This window comes from Phoca vitulina, unplaced genomic scaffold, assembly GCF_004348235.1.
Source record: "Phoca vitulina isolate PV1807 unplaced genomic scaffold, GSC_HSeal_1.0 scaffold23, whole genome shotgun sequence".
NCBI classification, from domain to species: domain Eukaryota; kingdom Metazoa; phylum Chordata; class Mammalia; order Carnivora; family Phocidae; genus Phoca; species Phoca vitulina.
Genome location: NW_022589726.1, coordinates 20,841,248 through 20,855,923, shown reverse-complemented (window position 1 = coordinate 20,855,923; position 14,676 = coordinate 20,841,248). Strand labels below are relative to the sequence as shown.

The 14,676-nt window shown below is 47.9% G+C and overlaps 1 protein-coding gene across 1 annotated transcript; it reads right to left on the bottom strand.

Moving 5' to 3' along the window:
- Positions 1-4,212: 4,212 nt before the first annotated feature.
- On the bottom strand, positions 4,213-5,259 carry LOC116642617 (26S proteasome non-ATPase regulatory subunit 4-like). Its single transcript, XM_032421097.1, has one exon. The coding sequence runs from the start codon at positions 5,257-5,259 to the stop codon at positions 4,213-4,215; it is 1,047 nt and encodes a 348-aa protein (XP_032276988.1).
- Between the last annotated feature and the right edge of the window lie 9,417 nt (positions 5,260-14,676).

Below are 14,676 nucleotides of genomic sequence, written 5' to 3'. Positions count from 1 at the left end.
AAAAGAATTAGTCTCACAAAACATTCCCCAACTGCTGTGTGCAACATTTGTGAATATTGCACTAATTCATGAGTACCTGCAAAACCACGAATAAGAACATGAAGAGAAGCAAGAAAATGGACCTGTTTTGATGTGCTTTGTCATGTGTCAGATTCAGAAATGCCTCTCCACCTCGCAGAGCTTCGGTTTTCTCTTTTGTGGAATGAGGGTGGTATCCACCTATGATTCCCACCTAGTTCTGTGCATTGCTTGGTGACAGGTGCTGCCTTTGACCCCTCTGTCCCCAGCACCCAGGCAGCGCCTGGCCCAGAGCAGGAACTCACTAAACATTGTCAAGGTGGGCACGCATCTCCTGGCTGATGACGAAGGCTGCCCTCGTGTGCACCTTGGAGTCAGGCAGGTTAGTAGGTGGAAGGCCCACCACTTCCAAACCTAGAAACCTGGGTAAGCTGCTAACTTGTCAAGAGCTCAGTTGCATCATCTATAAAAGGGAGTAATAATACTAGCAATTATCTCGTTTGGTTGTTGAGAGGAGCAAATGGGATGATCTATATAAAGCACTTGGCACATGACACATAGAAATCACTCAAACTATTTACTCTACTAGGTAAGCAACTTCAATATGGGGCAGATAGATTGATTATAAACCAACTCTTAGCTTGGCAAGGGCAAGCACCGTTTCTCAAGTACAAGTAAACTCTAGAACTGAGCTCCCAGGCCTAACACATAGAAGCTGCTCACCAAACAGGTAGTTGAATGAATGAACAAATGAATACATGAATGGATGAAAGTTCTTCCTATGCTAAAGTGCTTTTTGTTGTTTTTTTTTTAGATTTTATTTATTTATTTGCCAGATAGAGAGAGCACAAGCAGGGGGAGCAGCAGGCAGAGGGAGAAGCAGACTCCCCACGGAGCAAGGAGCCCAATGTGGGGCTCGATCCCAGGACCCTGGGACCATGATCTGAGCCAAAGGCAGACGCCCAACCGACTGCACCACCCAGGCGTCCCTCTTATGCTAAAGTGTTATACCTTCTGCCCACTGGCAGTGTGGACCTGCTTAGCTTCTTTGGCTCCCAAATATTGAGAATCGCGTTCTTGCCTTGGTCCTCTCAGCTCCTGGCTCTGCCCTGTTGCCGAAAGTAAAAAGCAAATTGCTTTTGAATTATTATGTTATGTTAGTCACCATACAATACATCATTGGTTTTTGATGTGGTGATCCACGATCCATTGTTTTCGTATAACACCCAGTGCTCCATGCAATACGTGCCCTCCTTAATACCCATCACCGGGCTAACCCATCCCCCAATATTCGGTGACCTGTTGATATTGCCTCCCGCTGCCCCTGGATTCACTGGATTCTCCCATGAATAACCAGAAAATTGGCAAAATGGGATTTTTTTTCTCTACCATTTTATCTAAATTAATGTTTATGCTTTTAATTAATACATGTTCATCATAGAAAAGTAATTTTTAAACAGAAAACACAAGACAAAGAAAGTCAAGCTAACTCCACCAAGCAGAGAACTATCAGTAACATTTTAGCTTCTCTACCTCCACTCGGATATAAAGATGGGGTTATAAATAACTTTTTTTTTTTTTTTACAAAATCAGGTTCTTAGTGTGTTTGCTTTTTTCCCTTAATGTATTTTGAACATCTTTCCATGTGATGTTCTCTCCTACAACTGTAGAGATCCTATTATTGGACACTGGTGTGGTTTCCATTTTCTCTCTATCGTAAATAATGTTGCCATCACCATTCATTGTTTACTGTGCATACACATGATGAACACTCGCTGGTTTATAGTAAGAACATATTTTCAGTATTCAATGGGATGGTGACCATCATCGGAGCCTACTTCTTGCCCAGATTCTTGCATGACCTCCCAACTGGGGCCAGCTTATTCTCTCCAGCACTCTTCATGGCTCCTCCTTGTCCCCCATGTAGTCTGACATTCAGGCCCTCCAAAGGTCTGTACCAGTCATCCCCAACACTGGCTACACTCACCCCATCTTTTCCCACCTCCTTTGCTGATGTGTCCCCTAGCCCGTGACATCATCCTGGTGAAAACGTGGGAGGTGCTTTTTCTTCTTTTTAAAAATATTTGTTTCCAAACTTACTGTGATAAGCATGTTGGCGAAGGTCACCAAAAAGTTGTGACCACCAGTTGACCCATGATCTGGACCCAGGTGATAGAAGCTCCTTCCCCCTTCCCCTGTCCTTGGAATGTGGTTCTGCTTATCTTTCCCAGTTCCAGAAGCAGTTCTAAGGACATAGCCTTGAGGTGATGGTGTTGAAAACACCCACATGGTATACGTGACTGAATCCAGTTAAGGCCTCTTTAAAAACTTTTAAGATTTAGTGGGCAGAAGGAAGGGAAAAATGGGGGAGGGGGAATTGGAGGGAGAGATGAACCATGAGAGACTATGGACTCTGAGAAACAAACAGGGTTTTAGAGGGGAGGGGGGAGGGGGAATTGGTTAGCCCGGTGATGGGTATTAAGGAGGGCACGTACTGCATGGAGCACTGGGTGTTATACGAAAACAATGGATCGTGGATCACCACATCAAAAACTAATGATATATTGTATGGTGACTAACATAACATAATAAAATTAAAAAAAAAAAAAAAGATTTGGTGGGCAGGTGCAGGGATCCATTTGTCCTGCTGCTGCCCAAAACAAGCCTGGTGTGTAAGTTCCCTTTGTTTATTAAAACCATCACCTTCCAACCTAGAGTGGCCTGCCTCCACGTTGGGGGCCAACTTCAGATATCACCCAGGAAGCTCCCAGGAAAGTTATGAACCAACACTAGCTTTTTTTATCGATTGACAATTCACGTTACATAAAATTCACCCTTTTAAAGTGCACAATTCAGTGGTTTTTAGTATATTCACAAGGTCGTACCACCATCACCACCCTCTAATTCCAGAACATTTTTCATCACTCCAAAAAGAAATCCTGTACCCGTTAGCAGTCACTCCCCATCCTCCCTCTCCCTGGCCCCCAGCACCACTAATCTATTTACTCTCTCTGTGGATTTGCCTACTAGGATATTTCATATAAATGGAATCATGAAATGGGTGGCCTTTTGTGTCTGGCTTCTCTCACTAGCATGATATCTTCAAGGTCCATCCATGTTGTAGCAGGTGTCAGAATTTCCTTCCTTTTTAAGGCTGAATAATATTTCATTGTATGGCTATATCACTGTGCTTATCCATGAAGCTGTTGATGGATACTTGGATTGTTTCCACTTTTGACTATTGTGAATAATGCTGCTGTGAATACTGGCACGCAATGATCTATTCAAGTCCTGGTTTTCCATTCTTTGGGGCATGCAGTGGAATAGGAGTGGAATTGCTGGACCATATAGTCTATATTGAGTTTTTGAGGAGCCCCCACACTGTTTTCTACAGTGGCTGCCCCATTTTATATTCCCACCAGCAATTTATGAGGGTTCCAATTTCTTCACACATTGTTAACACTTTTTATTGTCTGTTGTTGTTCTTTATTACAGCCATCCTAGTGAATGTGAAGTGGTATGCCATTGTGGTTTTGATTTGCATTTTCCTAACGACTAATGACCCTGCGCACCTTTTCAAGTACTTATTGGCCCTTTTCTATATATTTATAGAGAAATACCTATTTTCCCTCTCTCTATATAAATATTTTTAGAAAAATATCTATTCAAATCTTTTGCCAATTTTTAAATTGGGTTATTTCTCTTTTTATTTTTGAGTTGCAAATGTTCTTTACAGATATTGGATACTAGACTCTTATCAGATAGATGATTTCAAGTACTGTCTCCCATTCTATCAGCTTTCTTTTTTCATTTTCTTGATGGTGTTCTTTGAAGCACAAAAGTTGTTTGTTTGTTTTTTTATGGTACAAACTCACACATTTATTAGTGACCAAACAGAGAAACTGGAACTTTGCTTCCTGAGCATACAGGATAAAAACAGATGCCATCATGTTCAGATTTCTTGCGGTCAGACACCCACTCCTTTTTCTTTGCCTTAGAGCCTCTTTCACCCTCCTGGGAAGACAATATCCTATACACCAGTCCAGACTGCTCCCACCAAGAAGGAAGGAAAATTATACAACATCAGGACACTTATCCAACCCGGACTGTGATCATTTTATTGCCTTTGCAAGGTTTACAAACAAGAAATGTAGATCTAGGTGTTTCTTTTCCTCTGCTCCTCAAAAAGCTCATCTATGAAACCCTGAAGAATGGTTCCAGGCCTAGAGGGCTAAGGACATGAACACCAGGGGACTTGATATGTGACGGGGGTGGGGAGTCAATGCTGGCCCTCACCTTGGCGGCCTCAGATGTGTCCACGATGGAACTGGCATCGATGTCAGCTGATTCTGCCTGGCCAAACTCTGCACGCTGCAGGGACAGCTCCATGGCATAGGCGATCTGCTCCTCCTCGGTCATACTGCTTAGGTCAGGGAGCCCGGTGCGGCCAAACTCCTGCTGGCTGATGGTCATCTTCAGCAGAGCGTCGTCTGAGTCTTCAGCCCCAGCTGTAGCGATCCCCGCCTCAGCCGCGGAGGCTGCAGCTGCCCGCCGGGCCTCCTCCTCCTGCCGCTTCCGCTGCTCTTCCATAGAGACACGGAGGGCCAGGGCCAGCTCAGGATCAGCACTGGGATCCACTCCAAATTCAAAGTCGCTGGCACCACCTTCACTAGCCAGAATTGGAGAACTGATGAGGGCGTCGGCCGAGCTGGGCCCAGGGGGCACTGTCACCAGATGAGAACCGGTTCCATCTTTGCCATTCAATGTGTTTACAAAGGCTGTCAGCTTTTCTGTGTTCACCTCCTCTTCCCCAAAACTGATAGTGTCAACATTTACTTTTTCCTTCTTGAGACGTTTAGCCAGTTTCACCAGACCCTTCTCGTTGTCCTCCACGGGGCTTCCCACAAAGGCAACGATGCGCGTCTTGTGATTCTTGCCCTGTCGGTGCATCAGGGCCAGATGGGCCACGCGGATGCCAGGGCAAAAGGTGATCTTGCCCCTGGGTTGGACAGTGTGGAGCTTGGAAAGAAGGCAGCCGGTGTCAGGGGTGAGTGTGGTCAGCACTTCACAGTCATTGGCCAGCGTGATGAGGCCCACGTCGTTCTCAGGGTTGCTGCTGGTCTTAGAGTGACAGACTATGTTGACAGCGTCTTGTTGAGCCTGCAGCCAGGTGGGTAAGAAGTCCCCATTCCGCACGTACTCACTGTTGTCCACGCAAACCATAGTGCTTTCCAACACCATCTTGCCACCTTCCTCCCTCCCCGACCGGTTCTTCTAAAGTTTTTAGTTTTTTTTAAGGATTTTATTTACTTATTTGAGAGAGAGAGCATGAGTTAGGGGGGAGGGGCAGAGGGAGAAGCAGACACCCTGCTGAGCAGGGAGCCCGATGAGGAACTCAATCCCAGAACCCTGAGATCATGACCTGAGCTGAAGGCAGATGCTCAACCCACTGAGCCACCCAGCGTCTCAAAAGTTTTTAAGTCGATTTGATTGATTGATGGTGCTTTAGATGTCATATCTAAGAAAGCACCTACTCCAAGGTCAAAGAGACTAACCCATATGTTTTCTTCAACAGTTTTATAGTCTCTTACATTAGGCCTTTGATCATTTTGACTTAATTTTAGTCAAGGGGTCTAAATTCATTCTTTTGCATGTTAGACATCCAGGTGTCCCAGCATCATTGGTTGAAAGATTATTATTTCCTCACTGAATTGTCCTGACACCTTCGCTGAAAATCACTTACCCATAAATATATGGGCCTATTTCTGGATTGTCAAGTCCATTCCATTCATGGAACCACAGTCTTGATTCAGAATACCACTGCAGCTTTTAGTAAGTTCAAATCAGGAAGTGCGACTCCTCCAACTTTGTTCTTTTCCAAGATTTTTTCGGCCATGCTGAAGCGTGAATTACTTTTGTAGAAAGAAAAAAAAAATCCTATTTAAATAAATCCTACATATTTAACTCATTCCAACCCCAAAGCCACCTCCTCCAGGGAACTTCTCCCAGACTCTTCATTCAGGATCTGCCTTCCTCTGGACATCTCACTAGTAGAATACTTCTCTTACAGCATCCTGTACTCTCGTGGGGTTGGTGGGATCACCCATCTCACTGAAAGACAAGCACTGAGGGCAAGGTTGGTGTCTTCTTTACTTGAAAATATTTCCCATGGCCCCTGGCATGGAGCCCAGGACTGTGGTGGGGTTGAGTATATGCTGTGTGCATAAATGAATGAGTGGACAAATGAATGAACGCTATTGAGTCACTCACATAGTTCATACTCTGATCAGAACCTGGACAAACACCCTTTACAAAAGACTTAGGAAATGCATTCATTAAATTCACGGTTACACCTCTATTGAGAAGTGTAGTCATGTGTTGTTTCACCTGAGGTTTCCATAGCTTATTACAGTCATTACAATGCTTGTCAATAAGAGAAAATTGTGCCAAATTACTGGAGGAATTATGTGTGAATTGCATACTCAGGCATTCCACAGCGAGGGCCTGGCTTCAATCAATACTGTAACAATGACAGGTCTTACTGAAGCATCAGAACTTGCTTAAACTAAAAGATTATTAGCCTTTGAATTAGCACTCCAAACAGGGCTCTTAATTAATCCGCTAATGATTTTCTTTGTTTAGAGGGATTAGCCCTGATCAATCCTAATACATGCTCCCAGAGCTAGGTGCGTGCATTTGTCCCTTCCATGGTCCTTCGGAGAGCTGGGGTTGGAGCCCCTGCCCTCGGGAGCACACAGTCCAGGAGTGGAGCTGGCCACACGCCACCCCTCGGAGTCGGGGGGCCGCGTCCTGGCTCACACAGGGGCCCAGAGCAGGAGGGCAGGAGTCATTCTGGCTGCGAGGCAGGGAGGTGTCAGACCACATCAGGCTTTTGAACTCATCCTGGATGCCTGCCTAGGATGCTGTGAGGTGGAGACTAGGACGGGAGGGTTGCAGGCAGGGTGCGTAAGGTGTTTCCGGCAGATGGAACGGCTAGAGCACAGGCGTGTTCACAAGCACACACGGGAACCCATACACACTCTGGCGCTCAGATGCGTCCTTCTCCCAAGAACCGGGCAAGTCCGAAACTGTCTAAAAGATGTCATTATGTCCACCTGAGTCAGCACATGGCTCAAAGTCCCACCAGGCTCTGGATTCCAGTGGTCCTTTCCCCAAGAGGGCTTTCAATGTCTGCCATACCCTGCCTTCCTTGCCATCGACGTATCTCTGTCACCAGCTGGACATTCTCCTCAGGGTCCTTACTCACTGCACACTTTGAAACTCTCCCGGGAGGCCCGGTGGGAACTGGGCCAGAGGTTACCGGTCCTGATGAAGCTTGGGTGTTGCAAGATGCAGACTTTTCCATCTGTCCCTGGGGGGGCCTTTGGCTGACCGGCCAAGCTGTGGGGGCAGGGAGAGCCTCCATAGCACTGTGGACCGCTGATGGGGGCGGGGGCTGTAGTTTTGTCCCATATTTAAAGCATGGGTTAGAAACAGTCCCAAAGTGCTTTCTTCCATCTATCAATGACAAGTATTTATTGATCACATACCTCTTAAAGTTTTTAATTGGCATATTACAAACATACATCAAGATGTACATGTCATTAGTAAAAAGCCTGATATATTTTCACCGACTGAACACACCTGTGTAACCAGACTGGATCAAGACACAGAACGTGACCAGCACCACCGAACTCCTCTCGTTCCCTCCCCAGCACCACCTACCCCAAGGATAACCACTGTCCCGGCTTGTGACAGCATAGATCAATTTTGTCTGATTTTGTCCCTTATATAGATGGAATCATATAGTATGAACTTTCTTGGCACTTACTCTTTTTTTTTCAATTGAGATGTAATTGACCTGTAACATTCTATTAGTTCCAGGTGAACAACGTAATGATTTGATATATATATATATACATTGCAAAATGATCACAAATCTAATTACCCTCCGTCACCATGCCAACTTACAATTTTTTCGTCTTGTAGTGGGAACTTTTAAGATTTACTCTCTTAGTAACTTTCAAATACACCATACAATATTATTGACTATAGTTACCATGCTGTACCCCATGATTTAATGTATTTTATAACTGAAAGTTGGTACCTCTTGGCCCCCTTCACCCATTTCACCGGACTCCCCAACCCACCCTGGCAACAACCAATCCATTCTCTGTATCTATGAGTTTTGTTTTGTTTTGTTCATTTGTTTATTTTGTTTTTTAGATTCCACATATAAGTGAAATCATATGGTATCTGTCTTTCTCTGACTTATTTTACTGAGCACAATATCCTCCAGGTTCATCCATAGTATTGACTTTCTCGGCACTTACTCTTTTTCTTTTATTGAGGTCTAGTTCACATACAACATTATAGCAGCTTCAGGTGTACAACATGACCCTTCGATATTTGTATACACTGTGAAATGATCACTGCAATAAAGCCTAGTTACCATCCATCACCATACCGACTCACAAATTTTTTTCTTGTGGTGAGAACTTTTAAGACTTACTATTTTAGCAACATTTAAATATGCAATATAGTAGGGGGTGCCTGGGTGGTTCAGTGGGTTAAGCGTGGACTCTTGGTTTCGGCTCGGCTCGGGTCATGATCTCAGGGTCGTGGCATCAGCATCTGCTTTGGGCTTCTTGCTCAGCAGGGAGTGTGCTTGGGATTCTATATCTCCCTCTCCCTCTGCCCCTCTCCCTGCTTGTGCACTCTCTCTCTCAAGTAAGTAAATAAATCTTTAAAAAAAATAAATATGCAATACAATACAATTGACTAGGGGCACCATGTTTGAATAAATAGATTGGTCAAGGACTCTAAAGAGGGTGTTTGAAAGACTGACTCTCATAAGGAATAGGGACCCACAAATGTAAAATGGAGCCAATCATGTGTATTGGGGTGTAGTCTCTATTTTCCCTGGGAGGAGGGAGAGGGCAGGTGGCCTGGTGGAAAGTGCTCTGGTCTGGGAGTTGGAAACTTGGATTCAAATTTGGTATTTATCAGCTGTGCCACCTTGGAAAATCTCTTTCCCTCTCTGGACCTCAGCTGCATCCTCTGTAGGGTTGGCATGGATAATAATATCCTACCTTTTCACCATCAAAGACACCTTCTGTTATCTATTCCTACCCCCTACTAGTGCCATGGACATCATGCTTTGAAAAATGTTTCCAACCGAGCGGACCACATGTAAGTAATGATTAATTTGTTCCCTCATTTTTCGTTAATGGAAGATGTATGGAGCAGACTCAGGTCTGTAGCAGATAGAAAGCGGTGCCAACCTGGCTTGATGGAATTCCAGGAAAAAGCAGAGGCTCTTTATGGCTGAGTTACTTGATGGCAGCTTCATGTCAGGGAAATGTTCAAAGCCTGGTGCACCTGATGAATTATAGTGAAGAGCTTGAGAACCCCCACCCCAGCCTTCGTGAAGCCCTGGACGCAGGAACCACTGATGAGACAGGTCATCACCAGCTTTCCTTCCGGCTCTCATGAGCCAAGGGCCTGGGCGTTGTCCAGCTGCCACTAAAATTGACTGCAGAGTTGTGGAGTGGGGACCTGCTCCCCTGAGGAGGGCCTCCTTCCCAGGGTGACCTCAACCCCCAACCCCACTCTGTGTCCACAGCTAGACAAGTCCTCAGGGGCTCAGGACTCACGTTGCTCCCGGGGACTGTTTGGAAGGCGCTGATGGAACGTGAATCCCTGGAGCACTGTGCTAACTGCCCTCTGTAGCTCCAGGCAGCCCCCACCAGTCTGGGGAGAGAATTCCAGTGTGCTCTTCAGGACTGTGACCCGCTGCCTCCTTCAGGGACTGCCTCCTCCTCCAGTCCTGGCTGCTCAGACTCAGGCTCTGGGGCCTCACTCCACTTTGTGCACCCCCAAGAGCTCTCTACTTTCCAGCCCTGCCCCCATTTCTGTCCCTGACCCCAGGATGGGATGAAGCCTGCTTGAGGACAGGACTCGTGCTCGCTGATGGGGTATAGCACCACACCCACGAGAGATCAGAATCTGTCCAGAGCTGGGGGCAGCGAGGGAGTTGGGAGGGGTAGAATTTGGTCAAAGAGAGCTTCTTGGCAAAGACGTGACTGTGGAAGGAGGAGGGGGCAGAGCTAAATGGAACGAGGTGTTGTGGGGGGTCATTTGGCTCAGAGGGTCTCCATGCAGGATTCTGGGCAGGATGAGGGTGCACGGGGCACCCAAGGAGTCACCCCTACAGGAATGAGGTAACCAGAAATTCTCTAGGGGGCAGTGGCCGTGGTGGTCGTGGTGAGGGCAACATGGTGTGGAGGCTACGGGCAGCGGTTTCAGAACTCAGCACACCTTGGTTGAACCCCAGCGATGGTTGTTATCACCTTGAAGATGGCCCAGAACTCAGCCTTCAACAAGCAGTTTCAGGGAGGCTGGGAGGTGCGAAGGGTCAGCATCACCCAGGGAGCTTTCTCAGTATGTAGGCGCCACCCCTCCCCATTCTCACCCATACGTGATTCAGACAATATGACCTCCAGGGAGGTTGACAGTTGTATGGCGAAAAGCCATCCCGGTAACTCTGATCCATCCCAGACACTGTCTTTCTACCCCCCGAACAACTGTCCAGGGATGCCATTGGAAGAGGAACAAGACACTATTCCTTTGAACTAATTAGACCACCAGTAGCTCAGCCCAGCCCAATTCAACCAACTAGTACATTCATTCAAGACATTTTTATTGAGCTTCTACACTGGGCCAGACCCTAGGCCCGGTGTTAGAGACCTAAGACCCAGCTCTTGTACCATCCATGGTGGGGAAGGCAGGCCAGAGCAGAGATGTCACAGTGTTGTGATGGCTCTGTGATAAGGAAAGCCCAGAACACTCTAGGAACACCTAGGAGGGGCAGTCTTGGATCATTCGGGAAGGCTTCTTGGGGGAAGAAAAGGATGGGGCCAGGAGCCAGCCGGGAGGTGGAGAAGGCCTTTCAGGAGGAAGGTACTGTGTGCATAGCCTGGAGGCGAGAACAGAGACTGTTCAGGGAAGTACAAGTAGTCCCAAGCTCAGCCTGTGTGGTGTAAGAAGATGTGGTGGGGGGGGGCGGGGAGGAACGGGGTGGAGTTTATCCTGTGGGGGGATGGAGTGCAGGCAGGGAAGGGTTCTGGGGAAGACTATAGGGCCAAGGTTGCTCTGGGGAATAAAGGGGCCTGGAAAGAGAAGTCTGTGGGGTCAGGGGATAGATACATTTGCTGTTTGGGGGATCAGAGCAAAAGATGCTGAAGGCCTGAATGAAGAGAGTGTCCATGGGGCCAGAGAAGAGGGCCTGGGGTCCTCAGAAACACAACTCCAGCTGTGGCTGACCCCTCCTGAGAGGCCTGCTGCCCCCATGCAGCAGGGGCCCCCAGAGGGGGTTGTTCTGGAAGTATTGTATCCAGGCTTCACCATCTGAGCTGAGTCCATGTAGCCATCCAGCTTTTCCCTGCTTTTTCATCTCTCTGCTTCTCTTCTCTCTCTCCCTCCCCAGCCTTCCTGTCTCCTCAGCTTTGTCCTTAAACCTCCTCTCCACCTGCTGGAAGCCCAGCTCTCTTCCTGTGTGGGGAAGATCCACCTCTGTTCTGTCCATTAACCTTCTCAAACGCAAAGGCCTCCTCATCTCCACCTCAGTGGATCCCTCCCATAGCCACGGCCTAGAGCTTGGCTTTCCTAAAATGCTTGCGCGACTCAAAGCTTAGATTAAACACTTGGTTCATTGGTCACATCCCTCTGTGCTTCTGATTTTCACTCCCTCATTCCTGCCTCCTGTCCCAGAGTCCCGCTCACCTAGACTGCCACTGTGCCCAGCCTCCACCTTCTCCTTCTGCCCCAAGGCCCTCTGGCCTTCACACCCTCCCCAGCCCCTGCCTGGCTGCCCACTGTGCCCTCCTGGCACCCGCTGGGCTGATGAGCTGGCTGCCTTCCCAGCTTCCATGCCTTGGCTGCCTCATCCAGCTGGAGAACAGCAAGCCCCCAAGGAGATCCTGGCCTCTTACCTCAAACAGGCCCTTTCCACGGCTCCCCACGGGTCCTCTCTCAGCTCTGCACTGTAGCTCTTTCAAAGCCTCTCCAGTGCCCTCTGGCCTCCACCTTTCCCAGACCCTCCGAGCAGCTGACCTGCCTCCTCATTCACAAAGAAAGCAGAAGTGCTAAGACAGCAATACCCTCAAGTTCTTGCCACGCACCTTCACGTTGCAACATCCCACCCATACCCTGCCTTTCTTTCTTTGGAAACACACATTTCCCCCCTCCTGACAAGGCCTAGCCTGGAGGCTGGATCCCAGCTCCTCCCTCCTCCTTGGGCATGGAGCACCATCTGTTATCCCCTCCCTCATCTCTCTCTCCAACTGCGTATTCTTCCCCAGCTCCTCCCATGAGCCCTGAAACCCCCTCTGGCCTCCCCTTCTGTCTCCTCTCCCATTCGCTCCTACCCACTGCTTTTGGCTTCGGCAACTCCCCCAGAAACTTCTTCGAGCCATCCCAGAAGCACCTCAACATCCAGACCCATCTCATCATTTCTCTCCCAACCTGCTCCCCCTCCAGGGCTCCCCATCTTGGTAAAGGGCAGCAGGGCCCAACTACACACCTGGAGTCACTCTGTCCTCGTCCCTCCCTCGACCCCACATCTCACCACCCACCAAGGCCCCTGGAAGCTCCTTTCTACTGTGCCCAGAACCCACCTTTATGCTCTGCTAAGTGCCCAGCACTTACCCTGCAGGTTCTTGGTTTATTCTTTCACACATTCGTTCAACAACCATTTCTTGGAAAGCCCAACTGAGGCAGCCCCGACTGACGCGTTCACGAGTCCAACTCAGACAGACAGCCCACTTGCCACCTGACTTCCCTCATCCTAATACCAGTGATTGACCTGAACTCCACCCTTACTGACCAACTCTGTCTTACCTCCTAAGCTACCCGGGAGTTTGGCTGTTCCTTCTCGTTGCCATGTCTGGTTTCTGCAGCCTCATCCTGACTGTCCGTGGCGATTGGATGAGTTGTGGTGCTCATGAAGGCTCAGTGTGGCAGTGGCAGTAATGGGGAAACCATCAGAGCTGGCGCTGCTGAGGGAAATGACTTGATCAGATTTCCCTTAGGGACGTTTATTAATCTATGCACTCAATAAACATTTATCAAGCATCTACTGTATGCCAGGCACTAAGCTAAGTCCTAGGGATACATCAGGAAGCCAACCATACACAGGTTCCCTTTTCTCTCCAGAATCTTACAGTTTAGTAGGGGAGACATTCATCATATAAACGTCATAATTATGACCAAGACAAGTGCTCCACCAGGGTGGCCCATGGTGGTCAAGCATGTAATAGGGGGCTTGATCCTCTCTGTGGAAGTCACGGTTACACTGAGATCTGAAGGATGAACTAAAAGAAGACAGGAGGGATGAGCATCCCAGGTAGCAGGAACAGCATGTGCAAAGGCCCTGGGGTGGGGGTGGGGGGAGTAGAAGCAATACATGGAGCAAGAAGTCCCACACAGCACAGCCATTTGGTTTTTAACTGTAAAATAACATAACACAAAATTTTCACCATTTCAACCATCTCAAAGCGTGCAACTCAGTGGCGTTGGGTAAATTCACAGTGTTGTGAATCTCCAGTTTCAGAATATTTCATTAAGCCCACAAGGAGACCCTATACTCATCAAGCAGTCGCTCTCCCTCCTCCCCTCCCCCAGCCCCTGGCAACCACTCATCTGCTGTATGTCTCTCTGGATTTGCCTCTTCTGGACATTTCACATCGGTGGACTCACCAGTTTGTGGCTTTTTGTGTCTGGCTTCTTTCCCTCGGCAGTAATCTCAAAAGGTTCATCCACGTCATTGCACGTATCAGTGCTTCACTCCTTTTTATGGCTGGATCATACTCCATTGTGTAAATAGACTGCATTTTGCTTATCCACTCATCTGTAGACGGCCATCTGGGTAGTTCCCACCTTTGGGCTATCGTGAATGGAGTTACTATGGACATGTGTGCACAAGTTCTTGTTTGGACGCCTGGTTTCATCTCCTTTGGATAAACACTTAGGAGTGGAATTGCAGCGTCACGTGGGAACTCTGTCGAACTTTTGGAGGAACAGCACACACTGATCATTGCGCTCGTGTGACACGACTTAAATTCGAGCTGTGGCAGTAAGACGGGGGCGAAGGTGACAGCTGAGAGGAGACACTGTGATTTTCCAATATTTTCAGTTTCTTTTCATGTCCTGTCGTTCATGTTGTTTAACATAGAGAAGAGGGGCGCCTGGGTGGCTCAGTCGTTAAGCGTCTGCCTTCGGCTCAGGTCACGATCTCGGGGTCCTGGGATCAGCCCCGCATCAGGGGGATCCGCTCTGCTCCGCGGGGAGTCTGCTTCTCTCTCTGCCTCTGCCCCTCTCCTCACTCATTCTCTCTCTCTCTCAAATAAATAAATAAATTCTTAAAAAAAAAAAAAAGTGGAGGAGAACAGGCTGGTAAAGGCCATCTAATAAACTGCCCCTTGGACTGAGAAACCGGCCCATAGAGTCGACCCTGCCAGGCAGGGGATCTTTGTCAGTTTCGTTCCCTGACGTATCTCAAGCCTAAAACAGTGGTTGGCGCACAGCTGGTGCTCAGTAACTGTTGCTTGAATAAATAAATACAATAACTGTTTCAAGTGCCCTAAAATCCTAAGAAAA